At 43.3% G+C, this 24,830-nt stretch overlaps 1 protein-coding gene across 1 annotated transcript; it reads right to left on the bottom strand.

Moving 5' to 3' along the window:
• Positions 1 to 581: 581 nt before the first annotated feature.
• On the bottom strand, positions 582 to 20,776 carry NFE2L3 (NFE2 like bZIP transcription factor 3). Its single transcript, XM_075493014.1, has 4 exons — positions 20,389 to 20,776; positions 6,756 to 6,863; positions 5,717 to 5,800; positions 582 to 3,334 (listed from the first exon to the last, which is right to left on the bottom strand). The coding sequence occupies exons 1-4, from the start codon at positions 20,395 to 20,397 to the stop codon at positions 2,132 to 2,134; spliced, it is 1,404 nt and encodes a 467-aa protein (XP_075349129.1). The 5' UTR covers positions 20,398 to 20,776; the 3' UTR covers positions 582 to 2,131.
• Positions 20,777 to 24,830: the final 4,054 nt, after the last annotated feature.

The raw sequence follows: 24,830 nt of genomic DNA, 5'->3' as shown, positions 1-24,830 counted from the left end.
ATTAGTAGCTGGCTTTACACAAATCTGCAGAGCTCACTCTACTGCTGCGGAAGGAGCAGGCATCACAAGGTTTAGCCTCCCCCCCCCTTCCCTCATAGGACGATAGAAACTTGCTTGTGAGGCCCTAAACCAGAAATACTTGTGTTTCTGGTTTTATCAGTTATGGGCCTAATCTAATATCTGTCAGAATTTGTGCACGTGGGCCATGAAGTAGACTTGAAGACCTGGTCCTGCAAAGGCTACATACATAGACTTTAAAATGCTTATTATATCATTTAATTAAAAGATGACAATCATGCTGACTCAAATGTACTATTTTTTTTTTTCCTGGAACTAGAAATAAAGTTCACAATTCATCGTATGTATCTGTTACCTGTTGCATGTTTTGGTTGAAGTTCATGAACTAGTAATTAAATAAATTCCTTGAGAGTACCAGTTAGGATAGATACACTTCTCACTGATGTTTAACCAACAGCAAGAAATTTCAGGGCCTCACTAATGAAAGTTTCCACTATGAATTTACCCTATCAATTTGAGGCTGTGGCGAAACTGATAAATAAAAGAACAGACGCACGCATTTATTTAAAGAAATTTTTAATATAAAATGCAGAGCAAATTGTTTGAACTGGCTGATTTCATTAGCGATAATTCAGTATATTTTGCATTCTGAGGCAGTGCTCCCTTTTTAGAAAATGCCACTTGATGCTACCAGTTACTACAAACACAAGTGCAAACAAACAACATGATTTACATGCTAATGGCATAGTTTATTTCTTCAAAAGATACAATTTGGCATTTAAACTTGTATTGCATGTACGTGTAGTTTTTATGTGTCTGGTGCAAGTGCTTTTTTTAACATACCCGACCATAAAGTTGCTATGTTGTCATCATGCCATGACCAATGAGAATTTTTTTAATACCAGTTTTATGGGGTTTGTTTGTAAAAGATATAAAAAGTATTTGTTCCTATCTAGTTGTTAATATTAGTAATTATTTTAATACATTACAAACTAGTACGCCTCTTAACATTCCTTCCTTATCATTCATTACATGCTTTTTAGGCCATCTTTTTGGCAGACCCTTTTCAGGTTGTAAAATAGAAAAGGATAAGCTGTTGTGAATAAGCATGTGAGTGAATAAAATGTCGTCTTTTTCATAGCACAAATAAATAAATAAATATCAAAACCAAAAGCTCGTCTCTTCATTTAAAGCCGCTATCAGAGTGTAACCTCATTATCACAAGTACAGATGAATAGTAGTTTGGTTCCATTTAATTTACTTTAAAGATTTGGGGAAAGTCTAAAAAAAAAAAATTAAACCATAACATTGAAGATACTTAAAAAATACCAGCTTTAAAAAGCTAAACTCATTTTCCTGGAAGAAAGTTGAGAATGATTCAGTTGCAGAGGATGACGGTAAGACAATACTGAATCAGATACTAATTATTTTTCAGAATCTATTTGCAGATTGACCATTTGAGTCGTAAAATTAATTGGTACGTTATGTTTGCTGGGAGCTATGATGGTGAAAGTAGTGAGGAAAAATGCAATAGTGTCCTGGGCCTCTCTCCTCAAAGGAAAACTAGGAAAAGCAGAACAGTTTTGAACAAATGCAAAGCAGAGAGTATCTCTTTGGAATACATAAATCCACGGTGAATTTAAGGTGAAGATGAACTACAATTTTTCTTTCAGTGCTAAAAAAGAATAATAAAATAAGGTCACTTTGCGTGTGAAGAATCAAGTACTCAAGACTAAAACACATTTTTCTTCCATGTGTAACTTTGATCTAAAGCTTGCTTTTTTCCCCTGCTGATGTTCTCCCCCGTCACCAGAAGCTAAATTCCTAGTTTTACACAGGCCTATATAACTACACTTACACTAATGGCCTAGCTCCTTTAATTCTAACTAAAACTGAACAGATTTCCTCATTCAGAAGCCTCAGCTAGTAGACTTTCTAACAGATCACAGTCGGCTGGGTTTGCCAGAGCCTTGAACAGAGTCTTTGCCAGAGTCTTTCTCCTCAAATGTAGTCTTTTCTGTTTGTACTACTGTAATCACTGACCTCCAGTCTTCATGCAAATATCCTTATTGTTCTTTCAGGACAAATAAAACCTAAGTGATCTTCAGCCACCTTATTTTTGTCTCTGCTCTTTTTCGTTATCTTGTTTCTGTTCTGATTTGACCAAGTGTTTGGGTATGATGAAAACCCTGCCATCGCTACTGCAATGAATGACATATTGGCAGGGGTTAACAGGTCTACCCTGGTCATCCCTCAATCTACTGAAAATGTCACGGTACAAGTTGTTTAACTTTTGCTTCATCTGGCTGATTGATCTGCTACACTGAGCGTGCTCCTTTTTAAGGCTTTCCTTTTGCGTTTGAAGATTACATACATCTTCTTCCAAGTTAAGAATTGCATTCAGTTTACGTTTACGACAATTTTGGGCAGCAACTTTGTTTTTTCCTCTTCGTCTGATGTCACGTAGAAGTGATACCTGAGTATCTGTCAGATGGTTCTTCACTAGCATGGTGTTGAAAGAGTCGACAGGCATGCTCACAATTTCATCTACCAAAAATGGTATTCTCAGAGCTTTTGCATGACGTTCATCGCTGCTAAGGTTTGTATCAGTAGAATTATGGCACCTCTCGTTTGGCTTCTCCATCCACATCTGCTGCTGATGCTCCAGAGTGGATGCTGCTTGACTTGGCAGCTGATTATACGTGTGGTTATGAAGAAACTGCTCAAGTGTGGCTTCTCTAGTACACTCTGAATCACCTGGATATTCCACATGGCCATATTTACTGTGTTCTTGGCTATGGCCACCAACAGCTCCTAAGCCATGCGAAGAAACAGATTTATCATCACTGCTGTACCCAACAGCACCTTCACTGCAGACTGAGTAAGAAGTGGTGCTGTGACTTGAATTCAAAAGCAGTCCCAAATTTGAGTCAGGTTCTTCAAAGAGCTGAGAAACTTCTATAGGATCAAAGCCTTCCTCCAAAGCCAAAGACATGAGTTTAATTTCATCAAAATTATCATCATGGGCCATTAGGTTTCTAATGTCAGCAGCTGAAAACAGCCCTGTCAAATTTGACCCATGAAGTAGCGATTCTGGATTTGTGGTATTAGAGCTTGACTGAGGAAAAGCCTCTTGCCTTTGTAAATGTCTTGTTTCTGCATTTGATTGAGTGGGGTAGTCTGTTCTTAGTAGCGTGGCATCATGAGGACTGAAACAGTGGCAAAGTGTCTGGGTCAAACTTATATTGTGGTGTGAGGATGATGGGTCTCGGCCTCTACTAGAAGTAGTAACTTGTATATCTTCCAGTAAACTCACCTAAAAGATGATGGGGGGGAAAAATGGGATCTTTTATAAAATGAATGTCTCTACATTCCTCACCTACACAGTTGTGATAATTTTTTTTTTAATATTCCACTATTTGAATCTATTCAAGTGAAGATTTTGTATGTTGAACTCTTCTTCTAGCTATCCTGAATACTGTTTCCCATTTGTACACAGCATAACCTGCGTTGGCATATGGCAAGAGGAAGTGGGAAGGGTGCAGAAGAAAAGTGACTGGAGGGATGGGAGGGGGACAACTCGTGAAGGACAGTGTGGGACCGATGAATGTTAAGAGGTGGAAATGGGACTGTTGCTAAGTGTACATCAAATTACAGCCTTACGTGTTCATCTGATCTGGTCTAAGAAAAGGTCCTTCTAGGAGAGGTGGTCCTGCCCCTTCCCTGGTAGTGGTTGTGATGATCATCTGATTCCAGGGTGAGCTGGTTCAAGGTGCTAAACTGTTAGAAAATTAACCTTGTAAAGAAGGTAACTAGCTCACTGGCAGGACTCAATTAGTGAGAACAGTGGTGTAAAAAAAGAGGGGAAGAGGACAGGAACGGTCATGCTGGCACATTCTCACTGCTTTTCTTTCATGGTTTATAAAGCTTTGGGGGCTGTGAGCTGCTACATTTGGCTTAGCTCCTTCTTAACTGAGGTCTATTGTGTTCAGATTTCAACTCGACTCCTTTACTAATCAGTTTGGAGGAAACATCCCCCCCAGATCACACCTTCTGTGGATGTCTTTTGACTTTAAATTACTACTCAGTTTTTCTTTACAAAAATAAAGCTGCTGTATGATCCCTCAGCCCTGAAGTCCAGACGATAAACAAGTGCTGCAGTAGCATTAAGGCCCACCTTTTGTGGGCCTGGGTTATAGTTGCTTGGTCCTAGAAGTACAAAGCCACTGTGCAAGATTATGTCAGGGCACTTGCTGACAAGTAGAGTAGTCATAAAATACATCGATACGAAACCGAGAATCTAAATACATCAAGTAGGAAGCGTATGATACAATTCCTCCATAGCTGAGCATCCCTACTGTGATGCAGGAAAGGACTTTTCTGACTGCAGTTCATTGAACAAACAATGTAAAAAGCACTTTTCACAGGGAAGGAATGACGGACCATAAAGACCAGAACGTCTTAAGTTCTCTACTATGCTCACTGGGAGCTCAGGTGACAGAAGAAAGTCTTGCTTATTTCTCCTAGGGAGTTACCTTGTACTAGACCATCTGTAGTCTGAGAGAGCGAGCTGGTATTTTCAATTAATCCCTTGAAAAGAAATATTCTTAGCAAGTTAACTATTAAAAAAAATCCCTCACACTGTAAAGACTTGGCACCTGGAAAAAACAAGCAATCCATTTTCAACAGACAGATTGTCACAAGATGGCAGTGCATTAATAGCCTTAAATAAAATATGCAACCGTGTATTGTTATAGCTACATAAAGGCTACAGCCAAATTGCTTTCAAATTATGAAAAGAACAGAGAAAACTAAACTGATGAACTTCTGGACCTTGTTAGTGTGGAATCCATTACCAAAGCTGAACAGAGGAGGAGGCTAATTTATGGGCTGGGAGGCACTATCCAACCTAGAGATTCCCAAAACTAGGTGCTCCAGATATAAACATGAAGTTATATGGAAAACACTAATGGGAAGCATATGTAAGATGCCCTTGGAGTATTGCAAAAAAGGAATGTAGGGAGTAGCTTCATGGTTAACGATTGCAGCTATGAGCTGTGGGAGAGAAGGAAGACTCCAGTTAAGGTAACAACTGGTTTTTTGTGAAGATGGGCACCCAGAAAGTAAACAATAGTATCAGAAGCCCAGAAGATAAAAAAAGAAAACAAAATGGTTTTGCCGCTAATGCTGACTGACCTGATTTGCAGCGAAGATGGGTCTGTTCTTCTTGAGGGTAGACCCCTGTAAGCACTTGACCCAATATTAATGGCAACTCTAATCTTTGGCTGCAAATGCTTAATAGCTGCTAGAGCACTATAATAACTCAGTGTTGTTCTAGAGAAAACACACCAAGAGCTGCTGTATAAATACGAATTGGCATTAGGTTTCAGAAAGAGAATTATTAGTTGAACTAAGTTGTCCAGTGGCTCCATCCAACTTTGAACACCAGGTGACAGAGAAGACAGGACTTTGCAGTTTTCAAATCCCAGACAAATAACTGGGGAAAATTTTTCAAGTAGAGCCAATATCAGCTGCTGTAAAAGGTGGATACTAGCGTCTTTAACATCTTCAGGTAAGTTTTACTGCACTGATTTGCTGATATATTCACTTTTTAATTAGACAAAACAGAGTAAGTCATTATCCAACGATCACTGACTGTATCCCAATCTATTAGCAATACATGTGTTTTCCCATTTACCTCTAGCATGTTTTCCGTCTGCGATGACAGAAGCTGTAAATAGCCCTCTAAGGAAAGAAGGGAATCTACATGGTTGCAGTTGCTCTGTGACAGAAGAAACAGAAACGCTTTGTAAAGCACAGTTATTTTATATAAAAGGAGGTAAAAATCAAAGTCCGAGAGGAAACAGAGCACAGCTCTGTGAAACACTGCAGCTGACCCTGCCATCAAGTCTTCATCCTGATGGGAGATGTCACGTTGCTAGAACAAGCAGAATAACTCCACGGCAAGAGCGTCCCACTCTGCTCCACAACAGCAGAACTGGACTTTCCTCCTCTGAGGCTGCACCTACCCACCACTGTGCAAAAATCAATTATTTTTTCAAAGCCTAGCTGCCAGGGCAGTGGTGAACAGAGGGGCTGGCAAGAAAACTGGATCTGATTTTCTCAGCTCTCACACAAGGTCTCAAGAAGAATGAATGTTCTTTTCATGGTAGTTCTCAGAGAGAGCAAAACCCAAAGTGCACCTGTTTGGGTTTAACATCATTAAGATGATTTCTCTGCCTTCTAGTTACAATACACATGTTAAGATCTGAACAATCCAGTTTCCCAAATGTAATTCTACATCTGAGCATCAAGCTTCACATAAATGGTGAAAGCAGTATAATTTAGCGTCCACGTCTCGAGTGTTTGTAGGCCAAAAAAAATCCTTGCCAACAAACACAACACCTTCAAGACGGAGAAAATAAAACCAAATTGAAAAATGGTTAGTTGCAAGTGATTTCTGTAAACTTTAGAACATTTCAACTACATAAACTATACTGGTGGGGGGCAATTTTCAGGAAGGTGTACAAGGACATCATTCACAAAGTATCATCTGAAGTCGCTGTTCCATTCCTGCCCTTGCAAAGGACACTCCAAATGAAAAGAGGAAATCAAATATTCCTTTCAAAACCATTCACTCCGTTTCTTTCACTACTCTTTAACTCATTGATAAAACCTGTAACCTCCCTCACTTCCTCTTCACAGTTTTCCCTTCTTCCATCTTTTTCATCATTTACTTGATTTATGTCTTCCTCCTCCTCCTTCTCTTGCAGTTCCAGCTGATCATCTCCTGGGTGTGGACAGCAGTCATCCAAGGCTTCCTGACATGCTTTCAGGTCAACATCCTGAAGACACAAATAAAACAGTTCTATTAAGTAAGCAACAAGCTCTCAAAATTAAGCTTTAAAATGCATTTTTTTCCTTTTTTTTTTTTTTTTTTTTTTACAGCTATAGCATTTCAAATAAAACATACATTGAACAGTTCATTCATGTGGATGAACTGACTCTATGTAGACTTTGGGGGCAGAATGAGACCAACATCAGTTCAGGAGTGCAGACACCACCTCCTCCTCCGGTGCCCAGGCACTGAACCCATCTGCAGTAGAAATGGACATTCAACACACTGGAAACAAATTACTCCAAAACAGGCACATGATGATGCGATTTCATGGAAAGTTTGGGCTATCAGTGTCTTTTGGATGTCATTTCACAACAACATGTCCAAGCCAGATATATACTCAGTGACGGAATCTTAAAATAGGCAATTATACATGGCCAGTTAGCAAAATCCCTCACTTTTTCTCTCAGGAAAACAATCACATTAACATTGCATTGTAATAGCAGCTCTGTTTCCCCATCACTTCCATGTAGTCATTACCCAGTTCTCATTTATCCAAATGATGGGGTTTTTTTAATCTCCAGCAATGAAATTGTTCTGATTTAGTCATCTCAGAAGCATTTTTCAAGTTATCTTTTAGCTATAGTCATATCAGCAGACTTTTTAAATTTTTATTATAGGGCTGGGGTATTGCTAGGGTAAGAAGGAATCACTGCTAAGGACTTTGCATATTTATATTTTAAAAAATTTTTGTCTTTTAGCTTTTATAGGGCAAGTCTGAGTTATTAAAATGTGAAACTCGGTGGAATGGCAGCCAGAAGACCAAGTGGCCCCACTGCATTAGTTCCATATATCCCCAGCAAAATGCTATGGCGGGAGCAGAAAAGACAAGCTCTCAACAGCAGCAAATGTAACGAGTTAGTGTTCTGTTTTAAAAATCACAACAAATTTACTTTACAGGTTTTATATGAAAGCATAAACTATAAAAACTGCAGTTGTAATAGTCATCAAGATATGTAAGAAATTTTTTTAAATTATTGCTTCATGCAAAACACATTAAAAATTAAATGTAAGAAGGTTTAAAAATAGGAGTCAAGTAAAATTAAATATAATTTGAAAATAAAGTAAACTAATTTCATTTTTATTCATTCTATTAAAATTTATTTTTAAAAATTAGGAAAATGAATTTTATTTTAAGCTTCTTTTATTTGTTGGCTTTCCATTTTTCTGTACTTTCTTTTCAAGGATTGGAAGGGAACTTTAATTTTATAAACAGTCATTTGTAACAACAAATAGACATACAGGGCACTTATCTGATGTAAGAGGTACTTTCCTTCAATGATGACCAACACAGTTTCTAGCTATTAAAAATCATATTCCAATATAGTCTGTCTTCTTTGTCAGCTGCAGTTGGAAATGACCAGATGACTTATTATTGCCAAATATGAGAAAACAAATTTACTTTTCTGAACGCACAAACAAAAATACAGTTTTCTTCTATGTAGTGAAACAGCAAGAGCAGGAATTTAGTGTACGGGACACTGAGTACACGGTAACTAGCTACTTGCAAACACTTAAATGAGTTCCACGTTGCTACTCACAGGCATGAAGTTAGTCCCATAATTACATGTTTGCAAGATCAGGGCTAGTCTTTAATTTTACAAACAACCAAACTGTCCCATGAATATGATCTATTATCATCCTAATTAATAACATTCATCATCATCAAAAGCAGATAAGAAGTCAAGGACAATCGCTATTAAAGACCTTAAGCAGCTCCTCTTGAGCTGAGTGGCCTGGGAATCTGCTGCTGCTAAGGCAGAGTATTCGGCTCCTCAATAACACAGCAAATTCATTACTCTACCAGCTGACAAAGAGGCAAATGCAGGAAACAGTTAGAAATGTAATAACTATAAAGAGATGCCTCGAAAAACACCTATAAGCACAGGTTTTGAATACAGAAAGTACATGGGTGACAACTCGATGGTTCCTATTAAAATTACCAGGGGTACAAACCTATTCTACTGCCAGGGAAAAGAAAAGCTTGCAGGAACTTTGTGAAGAGCCCACGGTGTCCCCTGCAGATCACTGGAAACCCTCACAGTTCAACTTGCTTATGGTGGAAATCTGCCTGCAGACGATGCCAGTCCGCTGAAGTCTAGGATGGAGATGGTCCTTCCCAGCACCATCGTGAGGACAGATGAATTTCTGCTGTGCCTAACAGGACGGCTTCTTCCTGAAGAGAAACTAAATGCTCCCGAAGCTCACAGAAATTTGTGAAGGCTGTCATGGCTTCAGTTTCCCCAGGATGTCAAAGACAACTGAATTTTTAGGTCTTTTCTATCGATATATAGAGCTGTTGACCACTAAGGAGATGGGGAATACTTCTGACCATTAATTTTAGGATTCATCTGGAGTCTGCATTGATTTGTATTTATCTTTTAAGAAATAATAATGTCTTTGACTATTTTCTCTGCTAAGATATAGGCAGTGTCTTGGTACCCTTAGTTTCCAGGCTGAGAGCCACCAACTGCACTACAGGATCACATGCCATTTTGTCCTAACCACCCTCTGGGTTAACAGCAGCACAGAGATCAGAGTCTCCCCCTGACCTTCGCACAAAGCTCCTGCTGATGTGAACGGAGGTGCCAGCGGGGACGGGAGGCAGGCAGGACCTCACGTTTGCAATCATGACCATTCACTCTAGTTCACCAAAGGGAGCGTATCATCTCTACTGAATCAGTTTAATAATGCTGCACTGCTGTGACGGTGTGCTCCCCCCGCCCCGACCTTCATCTCCTGCAACCCTGCTCAGGTGATAACCACCAGTGGCGACTGTAATGGATGCATCTGGTCATGATGGCTGCATCGGCTCAAAGTGGATTCAGGAGACAGATAACAACACAATAGCCTAGGGCTATTGTGCAATTCGCCCACAGAAGAAACTAAAATCTGTGGTCGGCGTGCAAATATGACTATGGGTCAATCATCTTATCCCCATAAATAGTGAGCAGCCCAAGAGCCCTTTGAGCTCTCCTGCACGGCAGCGGGCTGCACGCCAGGATCTCCCCTTGAGCAGGGACGCCTCTCAAGGTTACTCCTCGAGGCTGAGAGATTCCTTGCCACAACAGATCCTTGGTAAGTGACTAATAGCATGCTAAACTTTGAAATCTTAGCTAAGAGATATAAAGGATTGATTGCGCACATATAACCCTTTAGACATAAACCGTTGACCAAGTTTGGGACTAGGACTGGATCTAGCTGCACCTAGACTCCTCTCTGAGAAGGAGTTTAGAAAGCAAGGGGATCTTTTCCGAACCTCATGACTCAACGGGAGGGTCTCCCTGACAGTTTTGTCTGACCCTGTCCTCTCTGCAGTAAATAATCAAGCATACCTTGCCATTGAATCTTGTTAAAACACTGACGCATTGAACTTTGTTAACTCCCTATTCTGTATCAATAAACTATATTTTTACTTCCCTCTTACAAGTGAAGCGTGTTCTCACTCCATTCGTGACAACTGTGTGGCTCTGGAGATTAGTCTTACTACGACCATTTATTCCTTCAGAAGGTGATATTAAAATATACCCATGCCTGCTCACACTGCTGCAATAAATCATCTAACTGTTTAAAAAAACCTGTTTTCACCACTACCGGGGCAGTTTCTGAAGGGGCATGGCCCTGTAACCAGCTTTTCACAACAGTGGTGGTACAGATGTAGTGCATGTACGGGATCATTTCAGTGAAACATTCTATATGGAAATCATGTAACACAGCCAGAACCTTTTCCCCTTAATTTCTCCATTTTGGCTTTTAACAAAAATCCCTTGGATTATGCTGTTAAAGATTTACCCTCTGAGTAAATCTTTACACTTCCCTCCAGCTTGTTAGTCTTTCCCAATGATGAAGCACAGCTGGAAAATACCACTCCACAGCTGAATGCTTCTTTCCATGCCCGTGCATCACTTGGGATTGATTGCTGGGCTACTACTATGGGGAGAATAGGAGGGGTGCCTCCCCCAGAAACAGCCACATCATGTTTTTGAATAAGGCATTTCTTTAAAGATAGCTTAATTTTGCAGTCTGAATATACATCTAATGACAAAAGGGATTCAGTGTAAATGCTACTTAGTACTGCACTGCCACACCTTGTGTTTCTGTCCTGTTCCTTATTTTGCATTCATGGCAGCAGAAGAAACAGTGATTGAATTATAGTAATGTAGTCTAACAGCGTAGTCGAAGAGGAGCTGGTGGAAGGCCAAGGCTTACGTAAAGCTGATAAGGGGGATTCAGGCTGGAAAGCGGAACGTCTAAACAAGAGTTACTGTCCTTGGGAGAGAAGCACATCCTGGAGAAATGTGTAAGCTAATTAAGATGTTTTGGGAACCATCTGAAACAACGAGTAGAAGTGTGATAAGAAGCACCCTCACGCGAACTATCCTCATTATAATACTAAAAGTCACACCCCTCGAGCTGGAGACCCCGGCCCAAGCAGAGACCCCTCACCTTTGGGCGTGCACAGAATATTAAAGTAGCACTGCAGCTTTAAGTTGAAATAAGAGAAATGTAGACCAATAGAAAACTGCTTGGTGTAATTACTTATGCATATGCATAACTAGACTGTATAAAGACTGCACCTGTATGACCGAACTTTGTGCTAGCTTTGTGGAGCTACCACCTAGCACCCACCTCTGCGCAGACATGAAATAAAATACCTCTGCCCTGTGCGTATATGGGCGTCTCGCACACCGGGTAAACGACCTCACACGTGTGGGATAACAGTACTACCACCTGATCTAGCCCGAGAGCTAGATCAGGACCACATGTGGGTGGTCTCTGTACAGAGAAGATGACTGATTCTTGCTGATTGCAGGAGACTTGCTATTACCACTAAACCCATTTATTGCAGCACCCTTTCCACTTCTTCCACTGGTGGCGGTGTGTTCCCCCTGCCCTCCCACGTAAGCAATAACCACGAGTGGGGATCATGATGGCGGCATCCAGATTATGCTGGACTTTGGGGACGGATGACAACAGAATAGCCACGGGCTGTCTGGACCAGTAGCCCAGATGTCTTGCTGGTATGCAAATATGACCATAAGTCAATCATCTTACTCTATAAATAGTGGACAGGCGAGGGCCCGTTGAGCTCTCCTGCACGGCAGCGGGCTGCACGCCAGGATCTCCCCTTGAGCAGGGACGCCTCTCAAGGTTACTCCTCGAGGCTGAGGGATTCCTTGCCGCAACAGATCCTCAGTAAGTGACTAACAGCATGCTAAACTTTGAAATCTTTGCAAAGTGATATAAAGGATTGATTGCACATAGATAATCCTTTAGACATAAAGCGTTGACCAAGTCTGAGACTAGGACTGGATCTAGCCGCACCTAGACTCCTCTCTGAGAAGGAGTTTAGAAAGCAAGGGGGTCCTTTCTGAACCTCATGACTCAACGGGAGGGTCTCCCTGACAGTTTTGTCTGACCCTGTCCTCTACACAGTAAATAATCAAGCGTACCTTGCCATCAAATCTTGTTAAACCACTGTTGCATTTAGCATTGAACTTTGTTAACTCACTGTTTTATATCAATGAAGTATATTGTTGCTTCTCTCTTGCAAGTGAAGTGCACTCTCGCTCTATCCGCAACACCACTGAAGGGTTTGGAAGTTCACATCTCCCACAGCAGGCTGTTTATAAACCGTAAACTGCAATCCTACCTGATGACAACCTTCGAATTGCATTTGAAAGGATTTCTGTGCAAGCACAAGGCAGATTTACACTAAAAAATGCACGGGAAAAAAAAAATCCAAGTGTGTCACTTTCTAATCTTTCTTCTGCCATTTACTAGTTTCATCTGGGCTAGAGAACGCAATCTGAGACTAAGTCTGATTTACCAAATTATCCACCAGCCTTGTACGCTGAAGAGCTGGGCTCTAACTGTGCAGCTGCCCTTTCCCTAAGGTACAGCTTACCGCAGGTCAACTATCAGCTTCAGTTTGTCAGTCTTTGGAATATGAAAAATAGTAATTTATGTCAAATCTGCTACTTATGGTGGTCCAAGAATCAATGCGAAGGTGAGAGAAAGTATGATTTTGCAGGTGGCCTGGCCTACATCTAATTGGAAGGACGCTGCCTGCTCTGGCAGGTTTTCTTACTACATTAAAAATAAAGCCCTCAGTTTCCAATTAAGTACATTGGAGTATTGATCTCAGCATAAATCAGGTGCACCATACATCAAACTATCCCTCCACGTATCTCCTCCCCTTGCTTCCCCCACCCATATAATATTTTTTGTCCGTAAAACAACGTGTAGGGAGCAGAACCTGTAAAGATACCAAAATACGAATAGGTCTACTGCGATGCATTGGATGGGTGAACAAGACCGCTCTCTAGGAGCAGCAGAAAGCATAAGCAAGCTGTTTTCAGCTATTGCTCAGCGTGCAGTCGGCAAACAGGGCTAAAACTATACAGGTCAGGGCTACGAGTGCACAGAAATATCTGAGCTATCTCTGGAGGCACAGCGGAACAGAGCAGACAGGGTGGTTTGCCGAGCGGTTTGCCGAGGTGTACGGACAGCACCGAGAGGCAGGGAGTACCTGCCCCGCAACGCTGTTTCCCTGCGGTCAGACTCATGAGTTCTCTCTACAAATATCCCAGCGCCCGAGCAAAGATATATGACCACCATTATTTGCAAAAGGACATAATCTGTTGTGCTGATTACCCATGTATCCTGTTCCCATGCCATCTTCTAATTCCTCTACATTTTCTTTGTTTTAGTTGTCAAGCTTTAAATTGCTCCATTACTGCCATTAACCTTTGAGAAGCTTTTCTGCAAACTTGCGTCCCTTCTCCTTTATTAACTGCACTTCTCTGTAGAACTGGCCCTCTCCTTCCTGCTAGCTGGAAAGACGTGGCACAGGCCTGGTGATCTTTGCCACGTTTTGAATAATTCAGTAACGTTTCCAGAAAATGGTCTCACACCAGTACAAGTCAGGCAAAAGAAATACAGATTCTAGTAACATAACCAGTAGTTCCACTTTACTACTTTGTAGGATTAAATACAATTAATAATTAAATATAATGATGCATAACTGTTTTCATATAGCTCTAAGGTTACTGATCTTGCTCTTTGCCTGTGTACTTTAAATATGCAATGACAATTAATCTTACCAATTGGTACCTACTTAATCTCAGCTAAAAAGCAAAATGTTTCTTGCTGTTTCTCTATATTCATAATGAGCACTAAAATATCCTGAAAACATAGGAACAGAAGAGTACTTTATTATTCGAAATGCAGCCAGGGTTTAGAAAGCATGGAGGGTGGAATGGCGGTTGGAAACACCAAATATCGAAGTAACTTTTATGTTACATACGGCTAGCCTTAAAAATCACACTAAACTGTGCTAAGCAATGCAATTGAGTAAATCAAACTGCGGTGCATAACTGTGGCTCCAAATGTGGCACCCGTCAGGGGTCTAGGACACATCTACTCCAAATCCGAATAACGCTGTCTGGGCTGCAACCAAACGCACACTGTTAAAGGCACGCCTGCTTCTTGCAGTGAGTTGTCAGCACCTCTCGAAACACACGCATTTCGGAAACAAAAGCGCTGGGGCTTTACATAGCATGGCTCAGCTATGTCAGCTGTTAGAACACGGACATACTCTGTGCGCTCTACGTGTTTGGCACATACACAGGATTAACACCAACCTACTCCTAAATGGAGGCAGATATGGGTACAAGTTGAAGACATAAACAGTATCGTCACTGATTTCAATTAAGACACTGGTTTCCATGTCAAAGATGGCTCGATATCCCCTTCAAAACAAACCTTTTAAACTGCTTCTGAAACATAAACCAAACAGTTTTACACTCTAGCCATTTGGTCCTGTGCTGGTGTTTTGCACCACAAACTAATTTCAGCCTACAGAATGCAACATTTCTGACAGTGACAAGTCTGATGAAGGTTATTAAATTTATTCAGTCACTCTTTCAGAATGAGCACATTAAAAAAGAAAGAGCTCTTTCTGTGCCTCTGCTGTCCCAAGATGCTTTCTATTGTGGTCAGTGAACTACACAACATCAATGTTCTCCAAGAGACTCTCTTCTTTCCTTCTCTCTTTCTCAATCTTTACCCAGGCTAAATTGCTAGTCTATCCTCATTGGTATGATGTAGTCTCTACTGAATAAACATAAAACTATCCAGGGACCACCCTTTCTGATAAAACTTTGTCCACAGCTCAGTTCCCGATGTCCTCCTTTTGAGCCTTCCCAAGTGCACATACTTTCTCAGTATCCAGCTCCCACCTTTCTCAAGCTACCAGCCTCATTGCAACACCAAACGCCTGCCAACTCACAGCTCTGAATAGGGAGAGCTGTTAAAACCCCCAGTCTGATATTTTAGCTCCTCTGGGATTTGAGTATCTTCACCTTCCCTCTGCCACTGTATGTAATTCCTCTTCTATTTTCCACATTTACCACACACTAATTCTTTCTTTTCTGTCTGATATTCCCCTCACCTCCTCTCACGGACACTTCTCGTGCACATCCTACACCCGGAATACCTTCCCGCTCTCCAGGGAGCAGGAAAATGCTGGTGTAGGTCAGCCCTATGCCACTGACTCCCTCTACACCCGTCTTGTTTGACTTGGCTTTTTCAACACCCTCGTGCCTCCTGCAGCACACCGTAACAAAAATCAAAATCACCGACTTTCAAGACAATATGTACCTCAAATGCTTGAGCTTCTTCTCTTACCCCACCTCTCTCTGAAACACCACACAGTCCTTCACACACCCTCTTATTAAACCTAGGTAAGTTCTGACTAACGGGTAGGAGCCATCCACAAGCAGGGACCCAGCCCATTTACCTATTTGCAGATGTCCCTCCACAACAATATTGCCATGTCCTAGTGCTCAATGAGTTCAAAAGAAAAAAAAAAAAATATTCTGTTCTGTAAGTTAAGCACACAGCTTCAGTGAGATTGCTCTCAAACAGACTGGAGAAAAGCCTTCAGAAAACAAACCTACCTGGTTTCTACTTACCTTTGCTTTAACAAACTTTTGACGCTTGCCAAGAAAAAAAAATTCCATAACTCAAACTATTCTCACTCAGTGTAAATACTTCAAATGGTGCCCAAAGTCCAGGATGGATTCATTCCATCCAGTGCTTTAATACTGTGAAACTCTGCTTCTAGCAGTGTTCAAAGAACTGTGCTTGTATGAGGTTTCACATAACCTGACCCAAACTGGCTTTTCTAAACATGAACATCGCGACTATAGTACAAACAATACAAATTATCCACTATGCATCTCCTTCCTTAACTTTTGTAATTCATAACAGCAATGTTATGCTGTTAATTATTAATTAGAGCAGGTGTTCTTTAATCGAGCACAGAAATTCAGCTCTTGGGAAGGGCTTCAAAATCTGTTGTAGAGAAAGTAACACATCCAGATATAACAAACCTACTTGGTTCGGGTGGGAGCAGAGCCTTCCTCCTCTGTCCCACCCCGAGCTGGGGCATGTCCCACGTACGGTGCAGTGACCCAGCACAGCAACTGCTGCCCTCGTTCAGGAACTGCCTCTTCTGCTGGCGTGGGCAGCACCAGTGCTTGGGGGTTCACATGATTTGGAAAGTCAGAACATTTTTACTGTAAGATTCAGGCCACAGATAAAAAACTGAAGAGCTACGTAGTCCATTCCTGTTAATCTAAATAATTCCATGATAATTCCTAAATAATTCCATGTGCATTCCGTGAAAGATAAAGAACCCATCCAATTTTTATACTCCCTTTCTTCAAACGTATACATATATATACAGACACATACATACACACGTAGAAATACCGATACACAGAGAGAAAGGGAAAAGAAAACCACTGAATCAAGTAGGGCAGCTCTTAACTCTTGCAAGATCTTCAGCTAAGACACTTGTATTACAAGCTTCTTGAGACTTTCTATGTATTTGTAAATACTATCACCATATACATAGGACTGATGCCACATCTTGCAGCACTGAGGCCTCACATTTCCCCCCCCCCCCCGGAGTTTTTAAGGTGCTTTGGAAAACAGGTCTCGTTCATTTTGCATATGGACTTGTGGTTCAACGTAACAGCTTTTAGAAGTGTCGTCGGGGCAGGTTTACAGTGAGAAGCCTACGGAAAATGCAGCCTTCACTTGGCATAGTGGGGCACGGACTGCATCCCAGGTTAGTGCCTGCAGGACGGCTTCTCTCTTTTCCCCACCAATATCAGACCTATATCCAGCGCCAGCTGCACTTTTTTTTTTTCTGTATTTTTTGTTGCTTTTTCTATGCTTAAAACCTCAAAATTTACACAGCCACACCACATCTCAATTCATGGCATTCAAATAGGTGCTGAATATACTGTCAGCATTTAAGCAGTAAGTGGTGCTCCCATTATAAATTCTTTCTTAAAAACACAAGATTGCAATCTTTTTTTTCAGCGAGCTGTGAAGAGGAAGACTAGGTGGTGCACAAACACTGTTGTACCTGGGGAAAAAGCACCGTGAGAAATAATCACCCCAAAGAAAAGACCAGGTTCATTCTTATGCTTTTTATCCATTCCCTTAGCAAACATGCCCACTGGAGCCTAAAATCTTGGTCCAGGGTATTCTGCAAATGGTAGGACCTTTCACTACTATAGAAATGATTCCATTTCCTTGCATGAACTGATGCGTTTTCGTGGCTATTCAAAGCAAAAGTTTATTGCTTTTTTTGTTGTTTTTTTTTTTCTCTGAAGATGTAACTCATGGTTCCCATGCAGGAACACTGGTACCTTAGTCTCAATCCTAAACATCCATGAGAACCAAACCTACAGGCTTTGATTCTGTAGTTGACCCAGATTAGAACAGCACAGAGGCATTAAACTAATATCCTAAAAGACATGGGCGCATCTTCTACCAACCACCCGCTGTGACCTGCTGTAGCTAATGCAGGACAGTGAATTATGTATAGGATTCAGCACAAAAAAACCTTTTTTAAACATAGTCTCTCCTGTAGTACAAACACTTTATCCCCGGTCCTGTTACACACATCCATCTAAGAAAACGGGTAGCAAGACCCTGAGATCAAAGGATTATTTTCTCCATTAAAAGGTGTATTTCAGAAGAAATGTATTTTGTTATTTTTATTAGTAAGGCAACAAAATATTGTGGGGTTTACATTTCATCAGCAAACTTATGTTTAATTACAGAAAGGGACTGAATGAACTAGTTTGCTGGGAACATAGTGAATACAAAGGTTAGGGCTGATCCTAGTCTGTCGGGCAGCGAGCTAAATGTAGGCACCCAACCTGTTTGCTGTACTTACTGTCAAAAACCAAGTGCTCAGGCTGTCCTAACACTACACTACATCTCAGCTTAGCACAGAACAGAAAAATAGGCCAGGCAACCCCATACAGTTTAGCATGCTCCAACAGCATGCTTCAGCCACTGAATTCATCTTCTTTTTCATCTGCAGTTGTCTTCCAGAGTGGTTTTAAATACCAGTTCTCTAAGGACGAGGATCAACAGCTCGCATTGTGTTGCCAGCAACTTTCTCAGCAGGGACTGAAGCCCAATGAATAAAATTAATCCAGGGGTGGGAGAATCCAGCTGCTAACTTTTCAGAATGTCACACAATCCGACAATACCGAGCAGAACAAAGCAATCACTTTCATCTGTTTACACAGACTCCTCGTCCTGATCTAGCCTGGATAAGAGAAACGCTAAAAATAGCTTGGGTCTATTTTAACAAAAAGGCAAAATGAAGGCTATAAATCAGCTAAACCACTTTGAAATCCATTATACTGTTACAATAACATTTTGACAGCACAAGTGGACTTATTCAAACCTACAGAGGTCAGTTTTAAAACAAAGATCAACATTTTCCTCTGTTTCGTGTTTTGTACCTGTCATGCACTTCAAAAGAAGTCTGGTATAAGAGACATGGGGGTTTTCACTTAGAAGCCCATTTACATTTTAGGTCAAGAACTTAATACTGCCTTATCTTGCTCCAATCATTCTATCACTTAAATAAAACGTACTTAAGAGAGAGGCCCAGACCTACATTTAGCAAAGAAATGAATCATCCTCTCTCCACAGAATGGAGTGATCCCTTACCGTTAGGGTGTTGAAACTAGTTTTGCAACTACTTTACAAAAATAACCAAGCTAACACATGGGGAAATAGGGGAAAAAAAAAAAAGAAGAAAAAGAAAAGGAAGAAGGAAAAAATAAAACCTACCATGCAAGAGAAATTTAATAATTATTAGTTGATGCTGGTCCGTTAATTCGTAATAAGAACCAGCTCTTAGTAATGGTTTAAAACCAACTTGAAAAATGTTGGTAGTTCACCTTGATATTTCAAAATGTACTGAACATCTGAGTCACAAAATCATCATATTGGCATTACTGTACCTTTTGTATCCGTACAGTGTATCACAAAAGTCTCAGGTCATAAACTACTTGGGAAAAATGAAACTCTATGCCCACTAGCGACTTAACTCAGAAAAGCAGTCCCTGCAGCTGAACGGCTCGGCTAATCTTCGAATTACAGATGCGCACAGCTCTTCCGCAGGACGAGGGGCTGAGCGGGTGCACGCAGACAGAAGTGCCGTAAGGCCTGCGCGCTGCGCGACCGAAATGGGGAAACGGGCCATCCCCATCGGGTACTTATGGCCTGAGTGTATGGTTCAAGGTGCCATGCTGATAATAGAGGCAGATACAACCAGGCTGGAGTTTAGCCCTGGCACAGCAATACTCCCGAGATGTAAGAAATGTTCCTGACAAGTGTGGTTACCGCACTACGACATACACGTGCCCTTCCCCACGGTGAGGGGTGCAGTTCTGCTCCTCATCCTGATGCACTGCGGAGAAGCTGCATTTCTGCAGCCGCAGGACGTTCGTGAGCTGCCTGTGTGCCCGCACGAAGAAAACCGAGGCGATTCCGGAGGAAATGCCAAGCAGAAGTGACAGTGCCTGTGTGCCCGCACGAAGAAAACCGAGGCGATTCCGGAGGAAATGCCAAGCAGAAGTGACAGTCCTGGCCCTGCAGCCCAGCCCTGCAGGGGACGAGCGGCGCTGGGGCCACGCGTGTGCCCTGCCCAGGGCAGCTCTGAAGGGTTCACCCCGCTCGGGTGCTTGGGGACCCACCCGCAGTTTCTCCCGTGGCACAAGGCTGCACGGCGTTACTCCACCGCACCGAAGCGCCGCTTTCTTCGCTTTCGCTCCCCGCTGCCCGTGACCCCCCGGCGGGGCGGGAGGCCAGCGCGGGAGGCGGGGAGCGCACAGGCCAGCGCTGCGACCACCCGCAGGCGGCTGGAGGTCTCCCCACTCCATTTTTTGAGGGGGGGGGGGCTGGCTCAGAAAAGCGTCCCCCTTCGCGTCCCCACAGCTCGCCCCCACCTACACCCCCGCACCGCCCGCCCGCCCCGGGGCGCACCCCCCCTCGCTCGGCCGAGGCGGCGGGGCAGAGCCGGAGCCCGGCCGGGACAGCCCGCGCCTCCCCCGGCCGCGGGGCCGTCCCGCCGCCGCCCTTACCTCCTCCATGGGGCAGCCGCCTCCGCGCGGGGCCGGCGCCGCCCCATCCTCCTGCCGCGGCGGGGCGGGGGGCGGCTCCCCGGGCGGGGCGGGCAACGCCGGGCGCCGCCGCTCTCCCCGGGGCCGAGCGGCGAGGCGGGCACCCGCCGGGGCAGGTCCGGCCGCCAGCGGAGCCCGGGGAGGCCCGGGGGGGGGGCGGCGACCCACGGCTGCCCGGCGGCAGCGCCGCTGTCCCCGCAGCCGACGCGCCTCGTGGGGTGCGTGTGCGTGGGGGGAAGACGGACCGCCGCCCCGGCTCCCGCAGCCAGGCACGAACCCGTCCCTCCGCCCCGGCCCCGCTCCGCGAACAGCCCCCCCGCCGCCGCACCGGCCCTTCCCCCGGGCGGGAGGCGGCGCGGGGGCGGGACGGGGACGCGGGACGGGGACGCGGACACCCCCGCACCCCGCCGCCGGGCAGCCAAGCGCTGGGGCCGCGGGGCCGGGCGCCCCACCTGTGTGCCGGGGGCTTCCTGCGTGCCCGCGGCGAGTGACAGCCTTCGGTTGCTGGAGCGAGCTAGAAATAAAGGAGACGAGTTGGAAAGTACGGTAGCTAGCGAAAGAAAAACAAAATGCGAAAATGCAAAGCGATTCTCCACCTGCCTCTGGCAGTAAACATTCTCCCCCCCTCCCGTTTTTAGAATCCCCAAATACAAGAAAAAAAAATACAAGTTTTAACGACAATCACCCTGGTGTCTAAATATCTATCCAATGCCTTTGCTTCCCCATCCATTGAACTGCATTTTCCACAGCACATCTACTTGGCACTACCCGAACTTACTCTCGCACATGCTAGAGATATCTTTTCCAGCTGTTTTGTTCTCTCTGTCCTCAGAAAAGGCCTTTTATCACTTCTCATCACTTCTACTTATCTGAGTGTTTCAGACTTGTTTTGGCATCTACAAGCTGTAAGGCTGTTCGGGCAGACCCTGAAAGTGTCGCTTCTTCAGTGATAACTCTGTGTGTAATGGGTGCAGTTTCTCATTTTTCTGTTATCACGGATGACATTTCCCTTTTTTCATTGTGTCCAACGTGATACTATGTGACGGGTGTGTTACAAGACTCCTAGCGTTTTCTTGCTATTGCTATTTATTGAATTCCAATAAAATAACAGTTTTCTTTCAAAAACCCAAATGAACTGGAATCTGCTAGGGTCTTCCATTGCCAGCTTTTTTTTCCATGCCAGAGAGCTCTGGCTTTTTAACTGGAAGCATAACTGAAGGTCACAATGTTTATTTTGCTGTTGCAAAAAAAAAATTGTATCTGTCCTAAGCTAAATGCAAGAGACTTCACATTATGATTCATGGCACAAATGCCAGGACAGCCATCCACCACAAGAAGTCCTCACATTCCACATTATTCATTGGTGTTAACCCCCCCCTTTTTTTTTTTTTTTTGCAGCACAGTCAAAAACTTTGCAAATAATTTTTAAGCTTGTAAATCAACTCTTCTATGACAATTGCATATAGCCTATAGAGTCTCTTGCAAGAGATGGCGAAGAAAAGGAGCATGTGTTTTGAAGGCGTTGGTGGGTATGCTGTGGAAGAAGACCTTGAGGGAAGTTTGGACACATCTCAGGGCTAGAAACCAGTGTTACGTTTCCTTTAACTTTTCGGTGGCGATGCCCAGTGCATCTCCAGTACCGCCCGAAGCGCAGCTGTTGTATTACAGCACAGGGCACTCTCCTGCCTGACCCAGCGCTTGGCCTGCAGCTGGGCACATCTCAGTCCTCAAGGGACACAAGAGCATCTTTGTGGCCACTGTAGGCCACAACAACGTACATTAAATAGGCCCGTTTAAGCGCTTAGTCTTGTCCTTTAACAAGATGGTGGATTTTAAATGGTTAAGAGGGTACAGAAGCTCTGCACTGTTGCAGTTGCTTTTGGCGGTTAGTTTTTCATCTGAACTGAGTTTTGAGTCGTGGTCCTTAAGACCCTCAGCAGTGCACACAAGCCACTAGAGAGGGACTGAAACGGCTGTCAGGCTGGCCCAGTCACCTTAAACTGGAGATAACCTTCACTCACAAGAGATGTCACGGTGTTAGATTTAGGGATGCTGTCCAGGTCTCTGGCTCCCAGTGTTCAGGACTTTAAAATCCTGCGCTCCAAGAGTGATGAGCAAGGGTGAGCTCAGTTAGCGGGGTCCCGCAGAGAAGGTGTCAGTGCCAGAGAGCTCGGGTGTCCTCTCAGTCAATGCTGCGGCTGTTTTGCATGTCAGACACTGCCTACGAAGGCAGTCAGCGCCTCAGCCTGACCTGCAAAGTCAGTATTATTTCTGTGCATGTTTACTCATAAATCAATGCAAAGACCACTACATAGATGATGCCGTAGCGTGATCACTTCTTTTAGGATGAATCCCTTAAACAAGAGATCTGCCCAAACCTCTTAATCAAGTTCAGCACAAGAGCAAACATGACAGTTTATATCAGTTCGCTCTGCTCTGGCAGCTCATTGATCAGGGAAAAGAGACAACTGACCTCCCTAGGCCTGACTAAAAGCTTGATCTGAGTCTGTGAAAAATGTTATGATGGAAAAATGAAGGCCTTCTCCTTTCTTAGCTCAACTTGCAGTAGAGTAACTCCACAGAGTTTCTCCTGAGTTACTCAAATGGAAAGGAGGTTTGGTCCCTATGGCATATGGTCCCCCAGAATCATCTCCGCAGAAGGGAAGGCTGGGCATGCAGCCTGGGTAAGTGCCACAGTGTTTTCACCAGACTCCTGGTCTGAATTACTAGGGAACAAAGACTGCATATGTGTCTGTATATGGAGTTGCAGGTGAGCTTAGATTACATCTCAGCTGTTTACAGCTCCTAAATGCATCTGTGGTCATTTATTCCAGAGAAGTCTCTTGATAGTTTCAAGTACTCTGCTAGTCTTACATCCACTGAATCTAGGAAATAGCCGTTCATTTCTTCCTTATTGCTAAATTCTGATAATAATTTATTTTGTTTAATAACACATCAGCAAAGTTTCTTCCATGTGCTGCTTCTTCTTTCATGCATCATTTCTGATTATTTCAACTTATAAACCTACTTCTTGTGAAACATACTTTTAATCAAGGTAAGCAATTCATAGATAACCTTCTCTCAGAGAAGCATTAACATCAGCTTTAATAAATATGTTACTCAATTCCTTGGTATGGATTCTGCCGTGGGTGCCTTGCTCCCCAGCGTGCCTTTGTGCTTCGTGCCAGCACTGAAAAGGAGGGACAGGCTCTTTAGCATCAGAGCACCTATGGTGGAGGCTAAGCGATGGAGCAGAAATGCTCGCAGCAGCTATCTACAATGATGTAAGCATTTAAGTTTGGACCCTTATTCGGAGCAGGCAGGTACTGTCAGTCACAAACATACGAATGTCAAGAATTTGTCGCCTAGTTTTAGACTGTAATCATTTTCCTACTTTATTATCTGACTAGTTTCTCACCATCCCATTAGTTTGTCACCCTGACTGTGGCCAAGCAGCAAGATTTGTATTACTTTCCTAACGGGTGCCCCTGTTCTAATTTTACTTTCGTCTTTCTTGCGGTGTAAGAGATCCTACAACTGGTACTGGTTTTAAGCGCTCTCTTGCGAACCCTTCTATGCATAAGGAGCTTCAGTTATCAGTCCTAGCAGTGTTAGCTATAAAACAGATAGAAAAAAAAATTCCTTTGTTAAGTTTGGTCAAATTTTTGCTCTGTGCTTTGAAAAAAATTAATTCATTAAAGGTGTTTGTGTGGGCAGAAAGGAGAAAAAGAGAATGAATCTGCAGTGGCCAGATCTGGCATATTCTGAATCAAATAGCACAAGCTGAGCATACATCTGGGACCCACTTTTCTACACATGGCTCGAACCAGCTCTCCTTTATGTCAGATATATAGTTACTATACGAGTGAAATCACTGTATAAATACCTGGATGGATCATGTATCTTATTGAGCTCTTACTACAAATCCTTTGGCAGGGCTCTGAAATAGCTGCATTAGTGCTGCTGAAGCCGCAGTTTATAGACCTGGGCACAGATCACGAGAGAGTGGCTCATGAAATCCTCCTAAACAAGCCTGTAACACATACATGCTTTCATGCCTCGTCTCCCAGTACATCCCCTTGCAAGGGAAATATAAAGATATATATATACTCGGGGATAGGAAGTCAATTATGTCTCAACACAGAAAGACCTTCTGTTCAAGCTATTGAAAAAGTAAAGAGCTTTGTCCCCTGGACATCGAGCCACCCATTCACAGATTCAACTAGCTAAGCGTGCAACAAGAGGTGATGTGAAGCTGCAACTCGCTTTCTGCAACTCACCCCCTGGATTCATCCTGACAATTTAAGCAAGCTGCCGACTCTCCTTCTCCCCAAACTGCCCCCCCCCCTTGCTGGCGCTCAGCGTATGCACCGCAGACTCCCACAGAAAAGCGATGGGCCCAG

This window comes from Mycteria americana, chromosome 2, assembly GCF_035582795.1.
Source record: "Mycteria americana isolate JAX WOST 10 ecotype Jacksonville Zoo and Gardens chromosome 2, USCA_MyAme_1.0, whole genome shotgun sequence".
NCBI lineage: Eukaryota > Metazoa > Chordata > Aves > Ciconiiformes > Ciconiidae > Mycteria > Mycteria americana.
The sequence above is the reverse complement of the archived record's forward strand: the minus strand, read 5'-3'. Positions and strand labels throughout refer to the sequence as shown.

What these genes read in the sequence shown, in the direction of transcription:
- NFE2L3 (XM_075493014.1), bottom strand. An exon ending in AGGAGGAAGACATAAATCAA is followed by an intron (nt 5,801 to 6,755) that starts GTAAATGATGAA and finishes CTTCTGTCACAG; the next exon opens with AGCAACTGCAACCATGTAGA. An exon ending in AGACGGAAAACATGCTAGAG is followed by an intron (nt 3,335 to 5,716) that starts GTAAATGGGAAA and finishes ATCATCTTTTAG; the next exon opens with GTGAGTTTACTGGAAGATAT.